Below are 22,040 nucleotides of genomic sequence, written 5' to 3'. Positions count from 1 at the left end.
AGATAATTTCATAAGCTCATTTGTGCTGGTAGGTGAATTGGTGGAGCATAAGGGGATGGCTTTGAGGTATGCGGTGCATAATCAAGAATAATGAGGATGTCTTTATCCCTCATAGCACTCTTCTCTGGTGGCCACCCAAAGTCCATGCCTATCTTTTCAAATAGGTTACCAACATGGGAGAGCGAGATGAGGGGGAGGTTAGGTACTCCCTAGGACCAGTCAGTGTAGCAAAGAGAGAGCCTGGAGCATGGGGTCTGGTGCAAGATCTGAAACCTAAACAAGAGGCTGTGAATCAAAGCCACGTCATGTATTAAAGCAGATGCTCCCAAGTTCACTAAGGAGATGGACCAGGGCCAAAGCCTGAGTCCCACCATTCATGATTTTATAGATCTTTACCATATCCCCTATTTGTCATCTCTTTTCCAGTCTGAAAATCCCAACATTTTTAATCTCTGCTCCAGTGGATGCTGTTCCATAACCCTAAACGTTTTTGTTGCCCTTCTCTGGACCTTTTCCATTTCTAATATATCTGTTTGGAAAGGAGGTGACCAGAACTTTGGTGAGGGATTAAATAGTGACATTTTTTACATTTTGTCTTCTTATCTCTCTTTCCTAATGGTTTCTAACATTCTGGTAGCTTTTTTGACTGCTGCTGCACACTTTCATTTTCACTTTCAGAAAATTGTCTGTGATGACTCCAAGATCTCTTTCTTGAGTGGTAACAGCTAATTTAGACCCCTCCATTTTATATACTGTACATGTAGTTGGGAATATGTTTTCTAATGTGCTTTACTTCCATCATTTGAATCTTCCAAAAGCCTAGGAGGGGATCCTCCTAATACACTCATTGTGACGCTGCACCCCATAATCTTCAGATTTATAGAATTATGACATAATTGTGATATAGTTTGTACGAGATATGTCTGGTCAGGTGTCATTGGAAAACTGATGATTTGGTGAAAAGGATTATCCTATTTGTGTGCATGTGTCATTTTTGTATGTGAAGTTATGGATATTGACTATGTATCTGTATTTCAAGTTCTGGCCCCAGCAGGGCACACTTACCTAAAATATTGTCATACTGAAATGGCCCCAGGGCAGCAAATCAGGCAAACTCCATGGCTGTTCCTTCATAAAATGTGGGATACCATGTGAGATGAACTCCAGGACATTTTGGCCTGGGGACTGGTGAACGAATCACACAGTGTGTGGACAAATTCCACTGTACTACTTCTGATGCAGAATAGCACAACCCTAATCTGCCTCCATTGCTGACATTTCACAGTATTCAAATTTGATGCTTCCCCAATGCAGAGAGTTGATGAACTGTTAGAACAGTTTGAGCTGCCACTTTAGACCTCACAAAGGGAAACTGGCAAATACCTTTGATGCCAGAATGCTGGGAGAAGAAAGCACTTTGCATTGCATCAATTCAAGATCACATCATTTGGATTCCACAGAGTGGTAGTGACTTTTCAAGGGCTAATGGACTGGATATTACAGCTGCATGGGGTATATGCATCATTACACTGCTCCAATTAATTGAAATGGGTTTCGGCATGTAACTTATGGTGGCATTCCCACACATAGTGCATTACGCACAGAAAAGAAAGTCATCCCCAATTGCTAGTCTGCACAATCAGCAAGACTCCATGGTATTTGTGAATCATTTCTTCGCTCCCACGTGAGACTCTCAAGCTGCGGTTCTCTGGGGTCTATTTTCTGCTCTTCCTACTGCTCACAGCGCCGAGGGTATTGTCTGGGAGTCCTGCCAACCTGAGAGTCCACAGGGACTGCAGAGGGAAATCATAAAGGTCACTATCCAGCACGCTGAGTGTCAGACACGTGAGATTCATATGCTGATACTGCAACAGGAAAGTAGAGCCCTGAGTAAGGAGATTTCCTCTCTGCTGAGTGGTATTTTGGTGAGTCGCTTGTTTCTGCACTGTTTGTACTACGGGCTCAGGAACGGTTCCAAGGTTCAGATCAAGAGCTATCTGAGCAGGGGAAGGGATAGCTCAGCTCTTTGAGCATTGACCTGCTAAACCTAGGGTTGTGAGCTCAATCCTTGAGGTGGTCACTTAGAGATCTGGCGCAAAAATCAGTACTTGGTCCTGCTAGTGAAGGCAGGGAGCTGGACTTGATGGCTTTTCAGGGTGCTTTCCAGTTCTAGGAGATGGGTATATCTCCAGTTATAAATTCACCAGCATGGTTGTTTGAGCTGTTTTATTGTCAGACATACCCAGGGATTTGCCTGGCATAATTGGAACAATAAATGTATTGGAAATAGATCAGACTTTTTTTTTTAAGATCAGTTTCTTGTGTCTGACTGTGTCCTTCTATCTGTCTCAGTAACTCTCTTTCTTTGGATGGAATCATTTTTCCTCTGAATCGCTCAAGTTTTCCAGTTCAGCAACTTCACTATGTTGCTGGGTAATATGGCCAAAGCCTCTGCAGTGGGTCTCTGTGCTACCAGAGAGTTCACAACACGAATCGCATACACGGGAGTTCACACAATGGTCAGGTTCTGCTGTCACTTTCTGCCATCAGTGGATCTCTTCTTCAGACTCATTCAGCACCCTAACACAACGGTGCTCTCTGTAGCAGGACCTGAAGCCGTGATTATCGCAGCTCAGAGCCAAAAGTTAAATAGGTTAAAGGGAGAAATCTAGGCTCCATTGAGATCACCCTAAATCCACATCTAGGAACGTCAATAAATGACCTGTTTACACCAATCATAAGCTTTCAGTGATTTCAACTGGAGTCATCCCATGGCTTCTAAGGATGAGTGAGCTAATTTGGATGAAAGAAGAACTGACAGGAGAGGAGAGTTGCTAAAATCTCAAACTCACAGACTTAGAGGTTCAAACCAATTAAGATAAACAATATTTTCAGGGATAGAAAGAGATCTGCTCTGTCCATGCCCCTGCATCTCTGGTTCTGGAGAGGACAAGAAGCACCAAAAGAGTGTAAAAATAGAAGCATGTTTCTGGCTTAGAGGAAACAAGGCAGTGCTGGGAATCTCACTGAGGGAGGTCCAGGAGTGCACAGTCTGTGTGTGTATGCGCCTGAGGGAGTGGGAGGAGGAGGGTGTGACAGTGAGATATGCTGTCTCTATATCACAGTGGTACAGAGTCCTGAAACCAGGCAAAATATAGAATTCACATCCTTCCTAATGCACAGACCAAAGAGGCGTTGAACTCTGTTGAGCACAAAGTGATAGCCCAGCATGATAATATCTGTTTCCATAGCAGACACTTGGCTCCTTCCAACATAGGAATGGCCTTGCGGGTCAGACCTATGGTAGATCTAGTCTATTTTCCTCTCTCCGACGGTGACAGCCCCAGCTGCTGCAGAAGGTGTAAGAAACCCAGTAGCAGTGGATGGGGACAGTGACTTGAGCATCATGAGGCGTCACCCTAACACCTAACCGCTAGAGGTTGGCTTGTGCCCTGAAGCACATGGGCGTAGAGACATTCCAAAATATGTATTTAGCTGTAAGTAATGTAACTGGATACTCACTATCCATGTAAATGTCCAAATCCTTCCGGATTCTTGCTTATCTCGTGACCTTAACTTCCACTTGTGGTAAGAGTTCCTCAGTCTCGTCAGGCATTGAGTGACGCAAGCATTCTTTATTTATCGGTTCTGATTTTGCCATGTTTCAGTGTAACTGAACGACCACTTGAGCTTGTGTTACGAGATATGGAGAACACAGTCTCAATCTGCCCTCTAACAGTCAGTATTTTACAGACTTTTCTTCTGTCCCTTCTTATTTGTCTCCTTTGTAAAGGCAACAACCCCAGTCTTTTCAGCCTCTCTACATATCAGTTTCCCAAGGCCCTTGATCATTATTACTGCCCTTCCCTGAATCCCTTTAGTTCTGCAATATCCTGGGTGAGAAGGGTGCCCAGTACTACACAGAGGAGACCACAGGAGGGTGAAGCATTGACTGACTGATCTCGTGACACTGTATTTGCTGTATGATTTCCCATCCCACTCCTCCTAGAGCTCAGTGTTTTTCTGAGTTTCTGTCCATGCTTGCACAGTGAGCAGGGTTTCACTGAGCTGTGTACCATGACGCCCAGATCCCTGTCATGAGCTCTTACAGTTAAATTAGAATCTTGTGAGGTGTTAGGCAAATACATTGGCATAAACACTGCAGTTATTAACATCAACATTTATCTGCCAACATGTTGCCCATTGACCTGGCTTGGTTAGCTCCCTCTGAGGACTTCTCTGGATTTGACTATAACTGAAATAATCTCTATAAATGTTCCCATCTACTTCTTGACTTCTTTCTAGACTGTTAATAGAGTAAATATTTTATATTTCACTTTATTATTTGCTATAAAGTGTTTAACCCCCCCTTGCTGTGCTTCACTCTCTTCACAGGCACATTGAACATTTCTGAGCTCAAGCAACACATTGAGAACTTCATGGTAGCTTTAAACCTCACCCCCTCTGACCCTTCAACATTCATCTTTATGGGCATCCCTGGCCTGGAAGCTGCCCACAGCTGGATTTCCATCCCTTTCGCTATGTTCTACATTATCGGCCTGTTGGGAAATTTCACAGTTCTGTTTCTTGTAGGCAAAGAGCAGACCCTGCACAAGCCAATGTACCTGCTGCTCTGCATGCTGGCACTCACAGATATCGCCATACCTACTTCTGTCGTGCCAAAGGCACTGTGTATATTTTGGTTCAATTTGAAAGGCATTACTATGGGGGGCTGCCTTACCCAGATGTTCTTCCTTCACACAGTTGCTGTTATGCACTCAACCATCCTCGTGACAATGGCCTTTGATCGCTACATTGCCATATGTAACCCTCTGAGATATGCCACCATCCTCAGCAATGCACGAATAGCTAAGCTAGGGTTTCTAGGTTTGATCAAAGCTGTTCTCTTCATTCTGCCTATACCCCTTCTCCTGAACACATTGCCATTCTGTTCCAAACGCGTTATCCTCCACACGCACTGTGAACCTATAGCTGTGGCGAAGATATCGTGTGGAGATATTACAGTCAACAGGATGTATGGCTTAGTGATAGCATTTGTAATTGTTGGGTTAGACATGATGTTCATTGCCCTGTCCTACGGTCTAATCATCAGGGCCCTCCTCAGAATATCCTCCAAGAAAGCCCACCAGAAAGCCCTCAATACCTGCACAGCCCACATCTGTGTGATGATTACGTATTATACTTCTGGCTTCTTCTCCACTCTCATACATCGGTTCGATCAGGGCATTGCTCCTCATGTTCACATCCTCTTGGCTGACCTCAATTTCCTCATCCCCCCCATGCTCAACCCTATTATTTATGGGGTCAAAACCAAAGAGCTTCGTGACAAAGTGGGAAAATATATCTGCAGAATGTGATCACTGGGGACATTGAATTTAGCCTTTGTTATGAGAGGGGGAATGGCTATGCCCTTGCTAATCAAGGGTGCTCTGTCCCAGTTTGACTGAACTCAGCATTGTGTGGGGTTCACAGTCTGAGAAGTTCCTCACACCTAATCTCTCATCACTTCATCACCCAGCTCTCTCCATTTCTGAGTTCCCTCTCTCTGACCATCGCCTGACTTCTTTCAGCATGACCCATCAGCCCCTACCTCCTATCCCCCTGCCACATGGCTTTTCTGTAACTCTTACATTACCAACTCAGCTGCTACTGCAGTTTTCTGATGCAAGGTGGATGTCCATTAGTCCTTGCGTGAACAGGGTTCTTCATCAGTTTGATGAACAGAAGCTGCAGTTTGAGATAGGTGACAACAACATTAAGAAACTATCCTTTGTATAGTGTTATGATGAGTGAAATTTACCTGATTTTTTTTTTACTTTTTTTGGTTTTTACATCCAATCCTTAAAGAAACCTGGAGGATAAACCAAAAAAAGTCTGACTGTAGCAAACTAATTCAACACAAAATGTGGACACTGACTACCATCACTGAATGCTATTAGAAGTAAATACTATAATAATGATAAAGTTGTTTTTTCATTATAAATGTTTTGGGCTACTTTGGGGCTTTTTTTAATGCGATTTTTTTGATTGAAACACCTGCCAACCCTCAGTTGGGATACATGTACCAGTATTTTGAATTTGATTGTCATCTCACAAGTGTTTTGCTAATGTGAACAAAAGCCTGTTGTGGCTTGTAGCTTTTTTTTTTAAAATCACATCTGTGGTAGGTGTGTAACAAAAGCTTTCATCTGTTATTTTATGTATAGACAAATTTGTTAATAAAAAATTTTTCTTTTAAGAAAGCGATGGGTCTACTTTCAGGTGAGTTGTTAAATGACTTTGGGCTTCTAATGCAGTGGAAATCTGGCAACGCCAGCCAGATCCTGCTGGACTGCAGAGCTGAGGCAGAGCAGAGCAGCTGGGGAGAGCAAGGTAGGGCCATGGGATGAGGGCCCAGCAAAGGGAGATGTCACCCAACAGAAGGGCCTTCAAGGTCTGACTCAGGGGTGGGGACGGGACTTGAACCCAGTGTGAGGGCAGGTGCTGGGAAGAAGGGCCCTGCCACCTAAAATCTGTAGGTACTGTTGGCTTTCTGTACTCGTGGGTGCCACTAGCAGTATCTTATGGATATCTTCATTATACAAACTCCCTCTCACCCCTCCACCCCCCAGCCATCTTTAGCAGTGAAATAGCTCACGTGATTACTCTTTCAATTATCTTTGCTGGGCTTCTGTGGCAACACCCTGATAGGATGTACAGGGGCACAGCAATCCTCACAGGCTGTCTGCAGACGACCGAAGGCCAAAGGCAGAAATGATACAAATAGTGGAAAATGTATTTCGTATGTGTGATAGGTGCTGGTCAGTCAAGGTATAATGCTGCATCTGTTGTACTTAGCTCATGATGGGAGAAATTCCTTTGCAAATAGAATCTCTAAAAACTTTAGAGGTTTTTCTTTTTTTAAATGATAGCTGGCATTGTGGTGCCTTGCAGCAGAGTCTTGGGCTAAAATAATCAAAACTTTGCAGCTATAAAGCAAAGTTAAGTGTGAGCAAGAGGCAGGCTCACAGAATCTGTCAAGAACAGAGCTGATATTGCAGAAACACACACTGCTAAGCAGTGTTAGCTATAAGAATATAGACACAAACACATTCCAGAAAGGTGGCACTAGAACACCTCTACAGCAAACACACTCCTCAATGAGCATAGGGACACGGTGATCCATCTGAAAGATAAGGTCAGGGATAACAGCATAATGGATGGAGATATCCAAAGTAATGTGCAGTCCCTGGATACGTCAATGGTAGACACCCTAATACTTCAAATGGTGCCATCCTGATACACCAGGAGCAATATGGGACTTGTTCAAATTGGTGTATAAAAGTTTATCTCAGAGGACGTGTCTTTTTCTGGTGTAGGTGATAGTGGAAAGTCCTGCCACTAACTGAGCTCATCCATTGCAACAGGCCTACACGTATTAGTGTATCTGTAACACCTGAGCAGGGCATTAGGACCACACTTCATTGTCAATAAACCAGACCAAATCCCTTCTCTACGAACTGAGTCCATGGATTTATTGGGAAGATCAGTCGGCGCTGGCTGTAGGGGCTATGTGGCCAGAGTCAGATCAGCACACAGCAAGGACATACACACACAGCCAAACATCTGCAAACAGTGCACAATGTGTAACTAGCAGGGAATTGGTCCAACTCGTTCAGGCACATCAAATGGGCTCAGCTGAAGTTTTGATCTTCAGTCCTTGGAATCAATGTCCAGGGTGAGCCTGGCTCAGAACCTCATCGAAGCATCAGAACCTCAACAAGACATCAAATCCCTCCACAACTGCCACCTGTGCACCCGGGCGTGTTGTCCCCAGCACTGGAAACCTAACAATAAACCCCAGCCAAACCCACAATTCCCCCACGCAGCAGCTGCACACATGCTGAGCCGGCAGAGGAAACTGTTCCAACAGGGGCTGCGGCAGGCTGGAATTGGGGGAAGCATCATTTCCACATCATACCTAAAACCCTGCTAGCAACAAAGCATTCATCTGTAGAATACATGGGGCTGGAGCGGGTTCATGAAGGAGGCAGCCAGGCATGTCACTGATGACCAGCATGGGCAATTCACCTTGTGTAGTTTAGGCAGAGCTGCTGTGGAGCATGCCCAAACATCTGGTCCATATTTTACTCCTCACAAGTAAAGAAACACCCGTTAAAGCATCACAGAGACTTGGAAAAGTACCAAAGCTCTCAGATTCTAGCAGAGACTTTAAGCTTCTGAGGTGGATCCTGCATTGGGAGAACAGAGCTTGGTGATTTTTCATAACACTTGGATGATCCACATCCCATCTCAGGAGGACACAGAGACTATTGGATGGGGGATTCTGAGACAATAGTCTATATAACTCTCTTGCATTACCCCTATGTCCTGCACCTCAGCTTCTCTTTTTTGCTGGAGCCCAGGCCAGTGCTCTGTCTGGTCAGGATTTTTCAGAAAGTGTTTCACAGAGTGGAATTTTGGGGGCTATTTTATGTAAAACCTTGACAAAGAGATGTTAATTGTTCCTGGTCTGTTTCAAGGAGAGAGAACCATACATCTGTTAATGGAGATTCCCTACATCCTAGGAAGGACGGAAGGCTGGATGATGGTAAAGTACAAGTAGGATCTGATGAGAAACAGTCAAAGGGAAAAGATTCCCATAGTGAATGGCAATGAACATAGGGTAGGTTCAGAAATTAAAATAGTGAAAGAACAAGTTAAAATTTACTTAGCAAGTTAGATACATGCAGCAAACCAGTGGTTTTCAAACTGTTGTACTGGTGACCCCTTGAACAAGCAAGCCTCCAATTGCGACCCCCCCATAAACTTCCACAAATATTTAACACAATTATAAATGCTAGAGGCAAAGTGAGGTTTGGGGTGGAGGCTGACAGTTTGTGATCCCCCCATGTAATAACCTCATGACCTCCTGCAGGGTCCTGACCCCCAGTTTGAGAACCCCTGCAGTAAACATATACAGTTCTTTGTCTGGCTTGCTATTTGGTTCCTTACCCTCAGAAGGGGAAACTGATACACCATTTATCTATGCCAAATTTTGCAAACACTCATACTAACTTGCTCTAGCGAATCACACAGGACACAGATCTGTAGGTCCCTTGCAATATAGCCAAATATTACAAATAATTATTGTTATGAATAGCATATACTGGAATTCAGCATAAACAAAACACAAGAAAATAAAATAATCAATGAAACCAATTTAAAAAAAACAATAAAAAAAACTGATAGCAAGCTAGTAAACTGTCCTTTATGGGCGAAGTTCCCCACTAATTTTAGGCATCTGGGACAAAACTTCATATAAATGATAAAAGCTGAAATGTGTAGCTTTGGGGAGTGCACTTTCTGTGTAAAGTGAATGTAACATCGCTGCACAAGACAGTTTTCCATAGCCTGGTATCCTATATATCCTTTTTTCCTGTACATTTTATTATGGGATTATACATCTCTACCCCGATATAACGCGACCCGGTATAACACAAATTCACATCTAACACAGTAAAGCAGTAATGCAGTGCTCCGGGGCGGCGGGGGGGAACTGCGCACTCTGGCAGATTGAAGCAAAGTTCCATCTGTTCCAGTGGCCCCTACCAACTTCCCTGGCCTCCTCGCCGCCTGTGTTCCAGCCCCCTTAGCTGGGTTTCTCGAGCGCCAGCAGGCACAGCAGCCGCAGGAATCCCACAGCTGGTGTAGGAGCCATCAACAAGAGCAGAGGCGTGCAAATGCCAGAGATGATTAATTGACGTAAAGTCCAAAGAAGGAGAGAAAGTGAACTAGGGAGATTAGAATAAGCAAAGCTGTGTCTCAATCTTGCTCATTTACATTGGAATATGACAGGAGATTTTCATTCTCCGAGTACAGTGAGCAGGCAGATGCAGTTTTCTGCTTTCCTTGCAGACAGTTTTCCAGTGGTTTGAGAGACCTTGCTGTGATGAGTTGGACACCCTGGGATGTCACCTGGTGTTCTGGGACACCACTGAATCAGAGTCTTCTACCAGCCTGGGACGCCCTTTAGCCCTATCTTGCTGAGCCAGGCAATAAAGCTTCTTCTAGCCGAGTTTACAGCCAGGGCCACCCCCGGCTTCAGTTATAGACACTGAGGTCAGTTCTTGAAAGATTCTGATTAAGGGATTTGTCACAGCACCCAGATGTCCACTCCCCTTTGGAGAACAAACCCAAAATTATACGAAATCTGCCACTTCCCTTAGTGTGGAAGAGAATATGCACAGTTTCTCACTGCCGTAGTTTGAAAGCTCATAATCTGGGTTATATTATAAACAGGGGCGGCTCTGGGTTATATTATAAATCATGGGCCTTCAGCAGCGCTCCTGTGGGTGGTCCACTGGTCATACACGTTCGGTGGCATGGCTGCAGGAGGTCCACCAGTCCTGTGTCTTGGGCTTCCCCGCCACCGAATTAGAGATGAAGCTGCAGGACCAGTGGACCTCCCATAAGCATGCTGCCAAAGGCAGCCTGACTGCCACCCTCACAATGACTGGCAGGCCGCCCCCCGTGGCTTGCCACTCCAGGCACATGCTTGCTGTGCTGGTGTTTGGAGCCGAACCAGATTATAAACGAGAAATAAATTTATTAACTATGGAAAGACGTATTTTAGATGGACAAAGAGATAGCAACTTGAACAAAGCAGGTCACTAAGAAAATAATGCAAGCAAGTAGGGTAGTGGTGGTTGGAGACTCTCTGCTGAGGGGGACGGAGACACCCATCTGTCGCCCTGACCGTTCATCCAGGGAGGTATGATGCCTGCCAGGGGCCCGTATCCAAGATGTTACAGAGGCTTTGTCGAGGATTATCTGGCCTTCTGAGTACTATCCCATGCTACTCATCCATGTGGGCACAAATGATACTGCGAGGTGTGACGCTAAGCAGATCAAGAGTGACTACAGGGCTCTGGGAGTACGGGTTAAGGAGTTTGGAGCGCAGGTGGTATTCTCTTCGATTCTTCCTGTTGAAGGTAGGGGTCCGGGCAGAAACAGATGCATCGTGGAGGTGAATGCCTGGCTGCGAAGATGGGGTCGCCAGGAGGGCTTTGGCTTCCTCGACCACGGGATGCTATTTGAGGAAGGACTGCTAGGAACAGATGGCGTTCACCTTTCGAAGCGGGGAAAGGCCTTATTTGCGCACAGACTGGCTAACCTAGTAAGGAGGGCTTTAAACTAGGTTCGACGGGGACAGGTGAGCAAAGCCCACAGGTAAGTGGGGAACAAGACCTGGGAGATGGGTTGGAAACAAGTGGGAGCACGGGCTATAATGGCAGAGAGGAAGGAGGGTCAGGGCAAAACTGGGAGGCAAGATCAAACCAGTATCTTAGATGCCTTTATATAAATGCAAGAAGTATGGGTAATAAGCAGGAAGAACTGGAAGTGCTAATAAATAAATACAACTATGACATTATTGGCATTACTGAAACTTGGTGGGATAATACACACGACTGGAATGTTGGTGTGGATGGGTATAGTTTGCTCAGGAAGGATAGACAGAGGAAAAAGGGAGGAGGTGTTGCCTTATATATTAAAAATGTACACAGTTGGACTGAGGTGGAGATGGACATAGGAGACGGAAGGGTGGAGAGTCTCTGGGTTAGGCTAAAAGGGGTAAAAAACACAGGTGATGTCATGCTGGGAGTCTACTACAGGCCACCTAATCAGGCGGAAGAGGTGGATGAGGCTTTTTTCAAACAACTAACAAAATCATCCAAAGCCCAAGATTTGGTGGTGATGGGGGACTTCAACTATCCAGATATATGTTGGGAAAATAACACCGTGGGGCACAGACTATCCAATAAGTTCCTGGACTGCATTGCAGACAACTTTTTATTTCAGAAAGTTGAAAAAGCTACTAGGGGGGAAGCTGTTCTAGACTTGATTTTAACCAATAGGGAGGAACTTGTTGAGAATTTAAAAGTAGAAGGAAGCTTGGGTGAAAGTGATCATGAAATCATAGAATTTGCAATTCTAAGGAAGGGTAGAAAGGAGTACAGCAGAATAGAGACAATGGATTTCAGGAAGGCAGATTTTGGTAAGCTCAGAGAGCTGATAGGCAAGGTCCCATGGGAATTAAGACTGAGGGGAAAAACAACTGAGGAAAGTTGGCAGTTTTTCAAAGGGACGCTATTAAGGGCCCAAAAGCAAGTTATTCCGATGGTTAGGAAAGATAGAAAATGTGGCAAAAGACCACCTTGGCTTACCCTTGAGATCTTGCGTGACCTACAAAATAAAAAGGCGTCATATAAAAAATGGAAACTAGGTCAGATCACAAAGGATGAATATAGGCAAATAACACAGGAATGCAGAGGCAAGATTAGAAAAGCAAAGGCACAAAATGAACTCAAACTAGCTATGGGAATAAAGGGAAACAAGAAGACTTTTTATCAATACATTAGAGCAAGAGGAAGACTAAGGACAGGGTAGGCCCACTGCTCAATGAGGAGGGGGTAACAGTAACGGGAGACTTGGAAATGGCAAAGATGCTTAATGACTTCTTTGTTTCGGTCTTCACTGAGAAGTTTGAAGGAATGTCTAGTATAGTGGATGCTTACAGGAAGAGGGTAGGTTTAGAAGAGAAAATAAGGAAAGAGCAAGTAAAAAATCACTTAGAAAAGTTAGATGCCTGCAAGTCACCAGGGCCTGATGAAATGCATCCTAGAATACTCAAGGAGTTAATGGAAGAGGTATCTGAGTGTCTAGCTATTATCTTTGGGAAATCATGAGAGACGGGGGAGATTCCAGAAGACTGGAAGGGGGCAAATATAGTGCCCATCTATAAAAAGGGAAATAAAAACAACCCAGGAAACTACAGACCAGTTAGTTTAACCTCTGTGCCAGGGAAGATAATGGAGCAGGTAATCAAAGAAATCATCTGCAAACACTTGGAAGGTGGTAAGGTGATAGGGAATAGCCAGCATGGATTTGTAAAGAACAAATCGTGTCAAACTAATCTGATAGCATTCTTTGATAGGATAACGAGCCTTGTGGATAAGGGAGAAGCGGTGGATGTGATATACCTAGACTTTAGTAAAGCATTTGATACAGTTTCGCATGATATTCTTATAGATAAGCTAGGAAAGTACAATTTAGATGGGGCTACTATAAGGTGGGTGCATAACTGGCTGGATAACCGTACTCAGAGAGTAGTTGTTAATGGCTCCCAATCCTGCTGGAAAGGTATAACAAGTGGGATTCCGCAGGGGTCTGTTTTGGGACCGGTTCTGTTCAATATCTTCATCAACGATTTAGATGTTGGCATAGAAAGTACGCTTATTAAGTTTGCGGACGATACCAAACTGGGAGGGATTGCAACTGCTCTGGAGGACAGGGTCAAAATTCAAAATGATCTGGACAAATTGGAGAAATGGTCTGAGGTAAACAGGATGAAGTTCAATAAAGATAAATGCAAAGTGCTCCACTTAGGAAGGAACAATCAGTTTCACACATACAGAATGGGAAGAGACTGTCTAGGAAGGAGTATGGCAGAAAGAGATCTAGGGGTCATAGTGGACCACAAGCTTAATATGAGTCAACAGTGTGATACTGTTGCAAAAAAAGCAAACATGATTCTGGGATGCATTAACAGGTGTGTTGTAAACAAGACACGAGAAGTCATTCTTCCGCTTTACTCTGCGCTGGTTAGGCCTCAACTGGAGTATTGTGTCCAGTTCTGGGCACCGCATTTCAAGAAAGATGTGGAGAAATTGGAGAGGGTCCAGAGAAGAGCAACAAGAATGATTAAAGGTCTTGAGAACATGACCTATGAAGGAAGGCTGAAGGAATTGGGTTTGTTTAGTTTGGAAAAGAGAAAACTGAGAGGGGACCTGATAGCAGTTTTCAGGTATCTAAAAGGGTGTCATCAGGAGGAGGGAGAAAACTTGTTCACCTTAGCCTCCAATGATAGAACAAGAAGCAATGGGCTTAAACTGCAGCAAGGGAGATTTAGGTTGGACATTAGGAAAAAGTTCCTAACTGTCAGGGTAGTTAAACACTGGAATAGATTGCCTAGGGAAGTTGTGGAATCTCCATCGCTGGAGATATTTAAGAGTAGGTTAGATAAATGTCTATCAGGGATGGTCTAGACAGTATTTGGTCGTGCCATGAGGGCAGGGGACTGGACTCGATGACCTCTTGAGGTCCCTTCCAGTCCTAGAGTCTATGAGTCTATGAGCCTATAAGTTATCTAAACTAGATTCCCTAAAGAACTGGCTCCAAATAATAATTTCTCACCCTAGTTTCTGTTTCAGGTAGAGTCCACTGCCAGATTTCCACTGCATTACTCGATCAAAGTCACTTAAAAACTCACCTGAAAGTAGCCCAATCTATTTCTTGAAAAAAAGTTATTTTTATTCACACATTTCTCTATACATAAAATAAGAAATGAAAGCTTTTGCTACATACCTTCTACAGATTTGACTACAAGCTTAAACAGGATTTTGTCCACATTAGCAACACCTCTATGAGATAACAATTAAGTCAGACTCAAAAACCCCAGTACTGATTCTTGCATCCCAATTGACAGATGGCAGGTGATGCCAACCAAAAATGGCAAATGGCAGCGTTAAAAATGACCCTAAAGTAGCCCAAATCATTTGTAATGAAAAAACAATAGCATTATTATATTATTTATTTCTAATTCCATTCAGGGATGGTAGTCAATGTCCACGTTTTGTGTTGAATTAGTTTGGTACAGTCAGCTTTTTTTGGTTTATTCTACAGGTTTCCTGTAGGATAAAGTAAAGAAAACCAGGTACATTTCATTCACCGGACAACTGTAAAATTGATAAAGAAGCTGAGCATTTTAGTTTCTTACTTTTCTCTTCAAATTGCAGCTTCTGTTCATCAAACTGATAAAGAACTTTGTTCACATAGAGACTAAGGGAAAACTACCTGGTTGTGTCAGCGCCACGGAAAGGCTGAGTAGTAGGGTGTGTGGGGGTTGGGTGCTGATGGGTGGCAATGAAAGAAGTCAGGTGATGGTCAGAGAGTGGGAACTCAGCAAAGAAAAGAAAGCAGCACTTGATGATGGAGTGATAAGACATTAGGTGTGAGGAACTTCTCAGACTGAACTTCCACAATGCTGAGCTCAGCCAAACTGGGGCAGTGCATCCTTGATTAATGAGGAGATAGCTTTTCCCCTCTTGTCACAATGGTTTGAAATCAGTGGCCCAGGTGATCATCATCTGCAGGTGTATTTGCACAATTTCTCCTGAAGCTCTTTGGTTTTGACTACATAAATGATAGGGTTGAGCATGGGGGGGATGAGGAGATAGAGGTCAGCAAAGATGACGTGGCCGTGCAGAGCAACGTCCTGAACAAAACGCTGTGTTAGGTAGTAGAAGAGGCTGGGAGTATAATACGTCAGGATCACACAGATGTGGGCTGTGCAGGTGTTGAGGGCTTTATAGTGGGCTTCATTGGAAGACATTCTGAGGATGGCCTTGATGATCAGACCATAAGACAGGGCAATGAACATCAGGTCTAAACCAGTGACTAGAAACAGTATCACCAAGCCATATATGCTGTTCACTGTGATGTCCCCACATGAGATCTTTGCCACAGTTATAGGGTCGCAATGTGTGTGGGGGATGATGCGGTTCGCACAGAACGGCAGCCTGGTTAGGAGCAAGGGCAAAGGCAGAATGAAGAGAAAGGATTTGATCAAACCTAAAAGCCCTAGCTTAACTATTCGTGCATTGGTGAGGATGGTGGCATATCTCAGAGGGTTACATATGGCAACGTAGCGATCGAAGGCCATTGTCATGAGGATGGTTGAGTGCATAACAGTAAACATGGGAAGGAAAAATGACTGGGTGAGGCAGCCATGCACAGTAATGGTTTTCAAATTGAACCAAAATATGCACAGTGCTTTTGGCATAACGGAAGTAGAGCTGGTGATCTCTGTGAGCGCCAGCATGCAGAGCAGCAGGTACATTGGCTTGTGCAGAGTCTGCTCTTTGTTTACAACAAACAGAAGCATTAAATTTTCCAACAGGCCGATAATGTAGAACATTGCGAAAGGGATGGAAATCCAGACATGAGCAGCTTCCAGGCCAGGGATGCCCATTAAGATGAATGATGAAGGGTCAGAGAGGGTGAGGTTGAAAGCTGCCATGGAATTCTCACTGTGTTAGTCGAGCTCAGAAATGTTTAAACTTCCTGTGAAGAGAGAGAAGCACAGTGAGGGGGGTTACACACTTTAAAAGAAATAGTAGGGTAAATATTTTATAGTTATTAACAGTCAAGAAAGGGGGGCGAGTAGTGAGGTGCGAACATTTATATATGACACGAGATTATTTTGGCTATATTCAAGTCTAGAGAAGTCCGCAGATGGAGCAAACTATGCCTTGTGAAACCCTGCTCCCAGTGCAAGCATGGAGAGAAACTCAACAAAATGTTGGATCCAGGAGTGGGATTGGGAAACGATACAGAAGATACAATGCCATGAGATCAGCCAGCCAAGTTTCACCCTCCTCTGGACTCCTCTGTGTCATACTGTTACCTGGGGTTCTTTCAACCCAAAGCTCTTGGTAACTTTTACTCTGTGCGAGGTGGTGTCAGGAAATAAATCGGGGAGACACGGCTGTCCGACCAATAGATGTGGCACAAACAGGACAACACAAGCGTGCTTTCACTTAAAGCTAAACTTTACTTAAGTCTAGTCTATAGTAGAGGGGCAGATCGATCTAAGTTATCCAGCTTCAGCTACCTGAGTAACATAGCTGATGTTGACATATTTAGATCGATTTACCGTGGTGTCTTCACTATGATGAGTCGACTGCTGCCACTCCCCCGTTGACTCTGCCTGCGCCTCTCGTGGAACTGGAGTACAGGAGTTGATGGAAGAGCGCTCAGGAATCAATTGATTGCACCTAGACTAGACGTGATCACTCAATCCCCACTGGATTGATCTCTGCCTGTCGTTCTGGCTGGTAGTGAAGACATACCCTTAGTTTCAAGCACTTACACAGGTCCGCAACAGGTTAGTAAAACACCCTCAGCCCTTGATAATTGCCAAAGCTGAGTGTGGCTCTCGAGTGACACAGCGGCAGGTTTCCGGTGGCCAAATCTTCCGTCTGCTGGTGGGGACTGCAAGATGTATCCAGAAGGAGAGTCCAAACAAGTCCGAAGGAGTCCCACTACCTCAAACTTTCCCCCCTTATTTATATATTAGTAATACAACTTGTTAAGCAAGTAGTTGTTGAGGCCCCAACAGACATTCCTGGGGCACATCCTGCTCTTCTAAAATTCACATATCAGCAACTTCAACATAATTCTTATCAAGAAGGACGCGGAGTGGCACCCCAAACCCCCTCCCCTCCTGCCTTGGTCAAGCTGAGATTGCTGAATGGCCAATTTACAGCTTGCTGACTAGGCCGCCTTTAACAATAAGCCATTGTGGCGTCAAGCACTTTACTGGTTTGCCAAAATCTCTCCATATAGTACTGTGCACCCTTCTCACACAGGATATTGTTTTGGGAAGGGCAATGAGAATAATGAAGGGCCCGGGGAAATTGTCATATGGAGACAGGTTGTAAAGACTGGGATTGTTGCCTTACAAAAGAGATCAATAATAATATATGGAGATATACTTATCTCCTAGAACTGGGGGGGCACTGAAAGGTCATCGAGTCCAGCCCCTTGTCTTTACTAGCAGGACAAAGTACTGATTTTGCCCCTGATCCCTAAGTGGCCCCTTCAAGGACTGAACTCACAGCCCTGGATTTCATAGATTCATAGACTCTAGGACTGGAAGGGACCTCGAGAGGTCATCGAGTCCATTCCCCTGCAGGATTTAGCAGGCCAATGCTCAAAACATTGAGCTATCCCTCTCCACAAGGGAGGGGACATGAGAAAAGTCTAAGAGGGGACATGAGAAAAGTCTAGAAATACTGACTAGTAGAGATCTGATTGAGAATGTGGTCTCCCTGTCTCATAAAACAAGATCAAGCGGACATTCAATTAAACTGAAATGTGGCAAAAACAGAATTCTTTACTTAAATATTTGTTCTTCGCTCAATGCCTAAACAGACTGAGGAACTCCTTACCACAAGAGATGGTTGAGGCCCTGAGATAAGCAAGAATCATGAAGAGTTTGGACATTTCCATGAATAATGAGACTTTCCAGTGACCTAAATATTTGTGAAAGCCTCTACACACATATGTTTCAGAGCACAAGCCAATCTTTAGTTTTTAGGCATTAAGGTCACAGACTCTTGATGGTCAAGTCATCCCACCACATCCACCTACTACTGGGTTTTTTACACCTTCTTCAGCAGCACCTGAGGCTGTCACTGTCGGAAAGAAGAAACTGGACTTGACTGACCATAGGTGTGATTCACACGACCATTTCTATGATGCAGAGGAGCCAAGTGTCCACCATGGAAACAGACATTATCATGCTAGGCTATGACCTCATGCACAACAGAATGGACATGAAAGGTACAAGGGTTTGGTATTTTGGGCTACACATGTACATGTGTCTTTTGGTAAGACACTTTCTTGCAGACAGCCAGGCTCACCTGAGACATAAGTTACAGGTGTTAACTGACAAGTGTAAGCAGAGACTTTTATCTGCTTACCCTTCTCATGCCAGAATATTGATGAGATGTTACGATGACAAAAAAAATTGGAGGATGGTAAATAATAAGAGGAGAGTTCAGTGTTTCAGAGCAATCTGAATTGGTTTCTAAACTGGGTCGAAGCAAACAATACATGTTCTAATATAGCTATGTCGATATATAAATCTAGGAGCAAAAATTTAGGTGACGCTAACGTGATATGGGACTATCTTCGGAAACACAATGATTCTGAAGATTTGGGGGTAAGAAGGGATAATTAGCTAAACATGACCTCCCAGTATGACCCTGTGGCCAAAATAGCCAATATGATCCTGGGATGATAAAGTCATAGACTCATAGACTTTAAGGTCAGAAGGGACCATTATGATCATCTAGTCTGACCTCCTGCACAATGCAGGCCACAGAATCTCAACCGCTTGTCCTGTAAAAAAAACCCTAACCTATATCTGAGTTATTGAAGTCCTGAAATCATGTTTTAAAGACCTCAGGGTGCAGAGAATCCTCAAGAAAGTGAGCCGAGCCCCATGCTGCAGAGGAAGGCGAAAAACCTCCATGACCCCAAATATGGCAACCAGCTAAAGCCTAATCATGTTGGGGATATCAAGGTGAGGGAGCGAAGTTATTTTACTTCTGTGTTTGGCATTAGTGCGACTGCTGCTGGAACCCTCTGTCCAGTTCTGGTGTCCGCTTTTAATGATGGAGATTGATACACTCTAGAGTATTCAGAGAAGAATCATGAGAACTAGTAAAAGATTAGAAAACCTGTCTTATAGTGATAGTCTCAAAGATCTCAATCTATTTAGTGCAACAAAGCTGGTTTCGGGATAATTTCACAACAGTCTTTAAGTACCAGGACAGGGAACAAATATTTAATAATACAGAGGTGTAACATGATCCAGTGACTGGAACTTGAAGTTAAAGAAATTCTGACTGGCAATAAGGCACATATGTATTACACGGTGAGAGTAATTAACCACTGGAACAATTTATCAAGGGTCTCAGAGAATTCTTCATCACTAAGAAAGTTTAATTCTAATTTGGATGTTTCTCTAAAAGATCTTCTCTAAGAATATTTTTTGGGAAATTCTGAGGCCTGTGTTATACAGGCAAGAGCACAATAGTCCCTTCTCACCTTGGAATCTACAAACATGTCCCTATGGGTCAGCTGATGGCATTTTGCCTGCAGGTTAGTTCCTGAAATTACGGAAGGCATTTTTTCTATTCAAGACCATGTTGAATTTAGCCCCATGCGGAGAAATTCTCTTGCATCTGAGGAAGTGGGTATTCACCCACGAAAGCTCATGCTCCAAAACGTCTGTTAGTCTATAAGGTGCCACAGGATTCTTTGCTGCTTTTACAGATCCAGACTAACACGGCTACCCTCTGATACTTGTCTCTTGGAAGTGTTATGCTGGTTGTGTATTTCCTGAGCCTGAGGGATCCCATGAGGCACAGCATGGATGAATGTTTTAGGTGAGAAAAATAATGAACCTCTGCACTGTGGAGTAAATGTACAACCCTTGCTATTAATGACTAAGAGGCGTGGTTGGCAAATGGTCCCAGAGCATCCTTTCTTTACCGTCTCTGTCCAAGTGGTGCACGTGTTCGGTCAGCTACCTGGGGGTTCCTGCACATGGGAGTTGTATTTATCTAGGCCCTCACATTTCCCATCGTTCTGCTCTCATTATGTAATGTGCCTACTTCCCACATTGGAAGTTGTTCCTGTGTATCAGTTCTTGAAGCACCTGCAGTGAGTGTGGGTGTCACAAGAGAAGCTCCACAGGTGCCTACCTTGGAATTTACCGCTCGTGAGATTTCTCAGCAGTGAGACACAGTCACTGATGACCCCCAGTCAATGGACCCCCAGTCTGATTGGAGGCACCTCACCCCCTGCAGGGGAAGAATTGTGGGGAGTGTGAACTGGCTCAGAGGTTGGGGGAGCCAGGGATGACTGGGAAGCATGGAGAAGACACTGGTGACCAGTGTGCTGTTGGAATTAGGGCAGTCTGGAATGGGGAAGCAGACTACAAACAGGGGGGTCAGAGTATGATGGGAGATTGAGCCAACTGAGGAGCACAGATCAGGCATTTCACCAGTGGGAAGATGAACTGAAGTTACGTAATTAACATTCAACAACCACCATTGGAAACAAAACTGAGTAAACTTTCTGACCCCCATGCTGCAGTTCTGTGGTTTGGCAAGACAAAGAGACTCTGACATTCACCCCCAAAACATACTCCAGGCCAAGAAATGTCCTGCCCTGCCCCACAAACCCCAAGTGCTGCCTGCCCATCCATGTAAACCCTGCTCCCTGCCCCCATAACCGTCAGTGCTCTCCGCCTGCCCATGTACCCCTCGCTCCATGCCCGAGAACCTCCAGTGCTGGCTCCTTGTCCATGTAGGTTCCCCACCCTCACAACTTTCACTGCCCTGTCACACAGTGATACCCCTCATCCAAGACCAAAACCAGGTGCCAGACCCCACAGTGACACCAGGGAAAAGGGGGAGATCAGCCGCAACAGCCTTTCTGGGGGCAAAAGAAATCGCAGCAGCAGCTCAACCTGTGCCACGGAGAGAGGAACAGACCTGGCAGAAGGCAGAGAGTACAGGAAGATTAAAAGGAGCCAGTGTGAGCAATGGCTCTTCAAAAGGACACAAAGCATTAATGTATTGCAGCCCATTAGAAAACCAGACACCCTTCCTGAGGCTGCTTTTCCATACGAGCAATTGCTGAGGTTACTATGAGGCATTAGTGGAAGATGGATGGTCCAGATGTGGGGTGGTGTCAGAGATAATCTGCTACCATGCCACTGTGATCTAGGTGCTGCACGTCTCCATCCCCTCCATACACACACACAGACCTGGATCTCCTATGGTGAGATTTCCAACCCTGCCTGGTTTCCTCTGAGACAGAAACATGGTTTTATTTTTACTGCTTTTCGGTTCTTCTCATCCTCTTCAGAACCAGAGATGTAGTGGTACGAAAAGAGCAGACTCCTCTCTCCCCCACAAAAAGAATTGTTCTTCTAATTGTTCTGAACCTCTAAGCCTTTGGGTTTGAGATCTGAGCAACTCTCCTGTCAGTTCTTTGGTCCAAATGAGCTCACCCATCCTTAGAAGCCACAGGACGCCTCCAGTTGAAGTTACTGGAGGATCATGGTGGTTGTAAATCTGATCATTTATCTAAGCCCCTGCATGTGAATGTAGAGTCCTCTCAGTGGGCCAAAATTTCACCCTTTAACCTGTTTATCTTTCAGCTCTGAGCTGTGGAAATTACAGACACTGGTCTTGCTACAGAAAGTCCTATTCTGTTAGGGTGCTGAAAGAGTCTGAAGTAACCCCCCCACATCAGGTTATGTGAAATTCTGAGACCAGATATGAAAGATGTGGATTCCGAAACATAAGGGACCTGATTTTGCTTTGAGGGAGGCC

General features: G+C 44.5%; 2 protein-coding genes across 2 annotated transcripts; one reads left to right on the top strand and one right to left on the bottom strand.

The window, feature by feature from the left end:
- The first annotated feature begins 4,439 nt into the window (after window positions 1-4,439).
- LOC115641850 (olfactory receptor 52D1-like) lies at window positions 4,440-5,378 on the top strand. Its single transcript, XM_030545219.1, has one exon. The coding sequence runs from the start codon at window positions 4,440-4,442 to the stop codon at window positions 5,376-5,378; it is 939 nt and encodes a 312-aa protein (XP_030401079.1).
- Window positions 5,379-15,205: 9,827 nt separating this feature from the next.
- LOC115641892 (olfactory receptor 52N2-like) lies at window positions 15,206-16,039 on the bottom strand. The gene has a single exon (XM_030545250.1). It carries the CDS (start codon window positions 16,037-16,039, stop codon window positions 15,206-15,208), a length of 834 nt encoding a protein of 277 aa, XP_030401110.1.
- Between the last annotated feature and the right edge of the window lie 6,001 nt (window positions 16,040-22,040).

Source organism: Gopherus evgoodei, unplaced genomic scaffold, assembly GCF_007399415.2.
Source record: "Gopherus evgoodei ecotype Sinaloan lineage unplaced genomic scaffold, rGopEvg1_v1.p scaffold_36_arrow_ctg1, whole genome shotgun sequence".
In the NCBI taxonomy this organism is placed as follows: domain Eukaryota; kingdom Metazoa; phylum Chordata; order Testudines; family Testudinidae; genus Gopherus; species Gopherus evgoodei.
The sequence above is the reverse complement of the archived record's forward strand: the minus strand, read 5'-3'. Positions and strand labels throughout refer to the sequence as shown.

What these genes read in the sequence shown, in the direction of transcription:
- LOC115641850 (XM_030545219.1), top strand. Translation starts at nt 4,440, where the DNA reads ATGGTAGCTTTAAACCTCACCCCCTCTGACCCTTCAACATTCATCTTT.
- LOC115641892 (XM_030545250.1), bottom strand. Translation starts at nt 16,039, where the DNA reads ATGTTCTACATTATCGGCCTGTTGGAAAATTTAATGCTTCTGTTTGTT.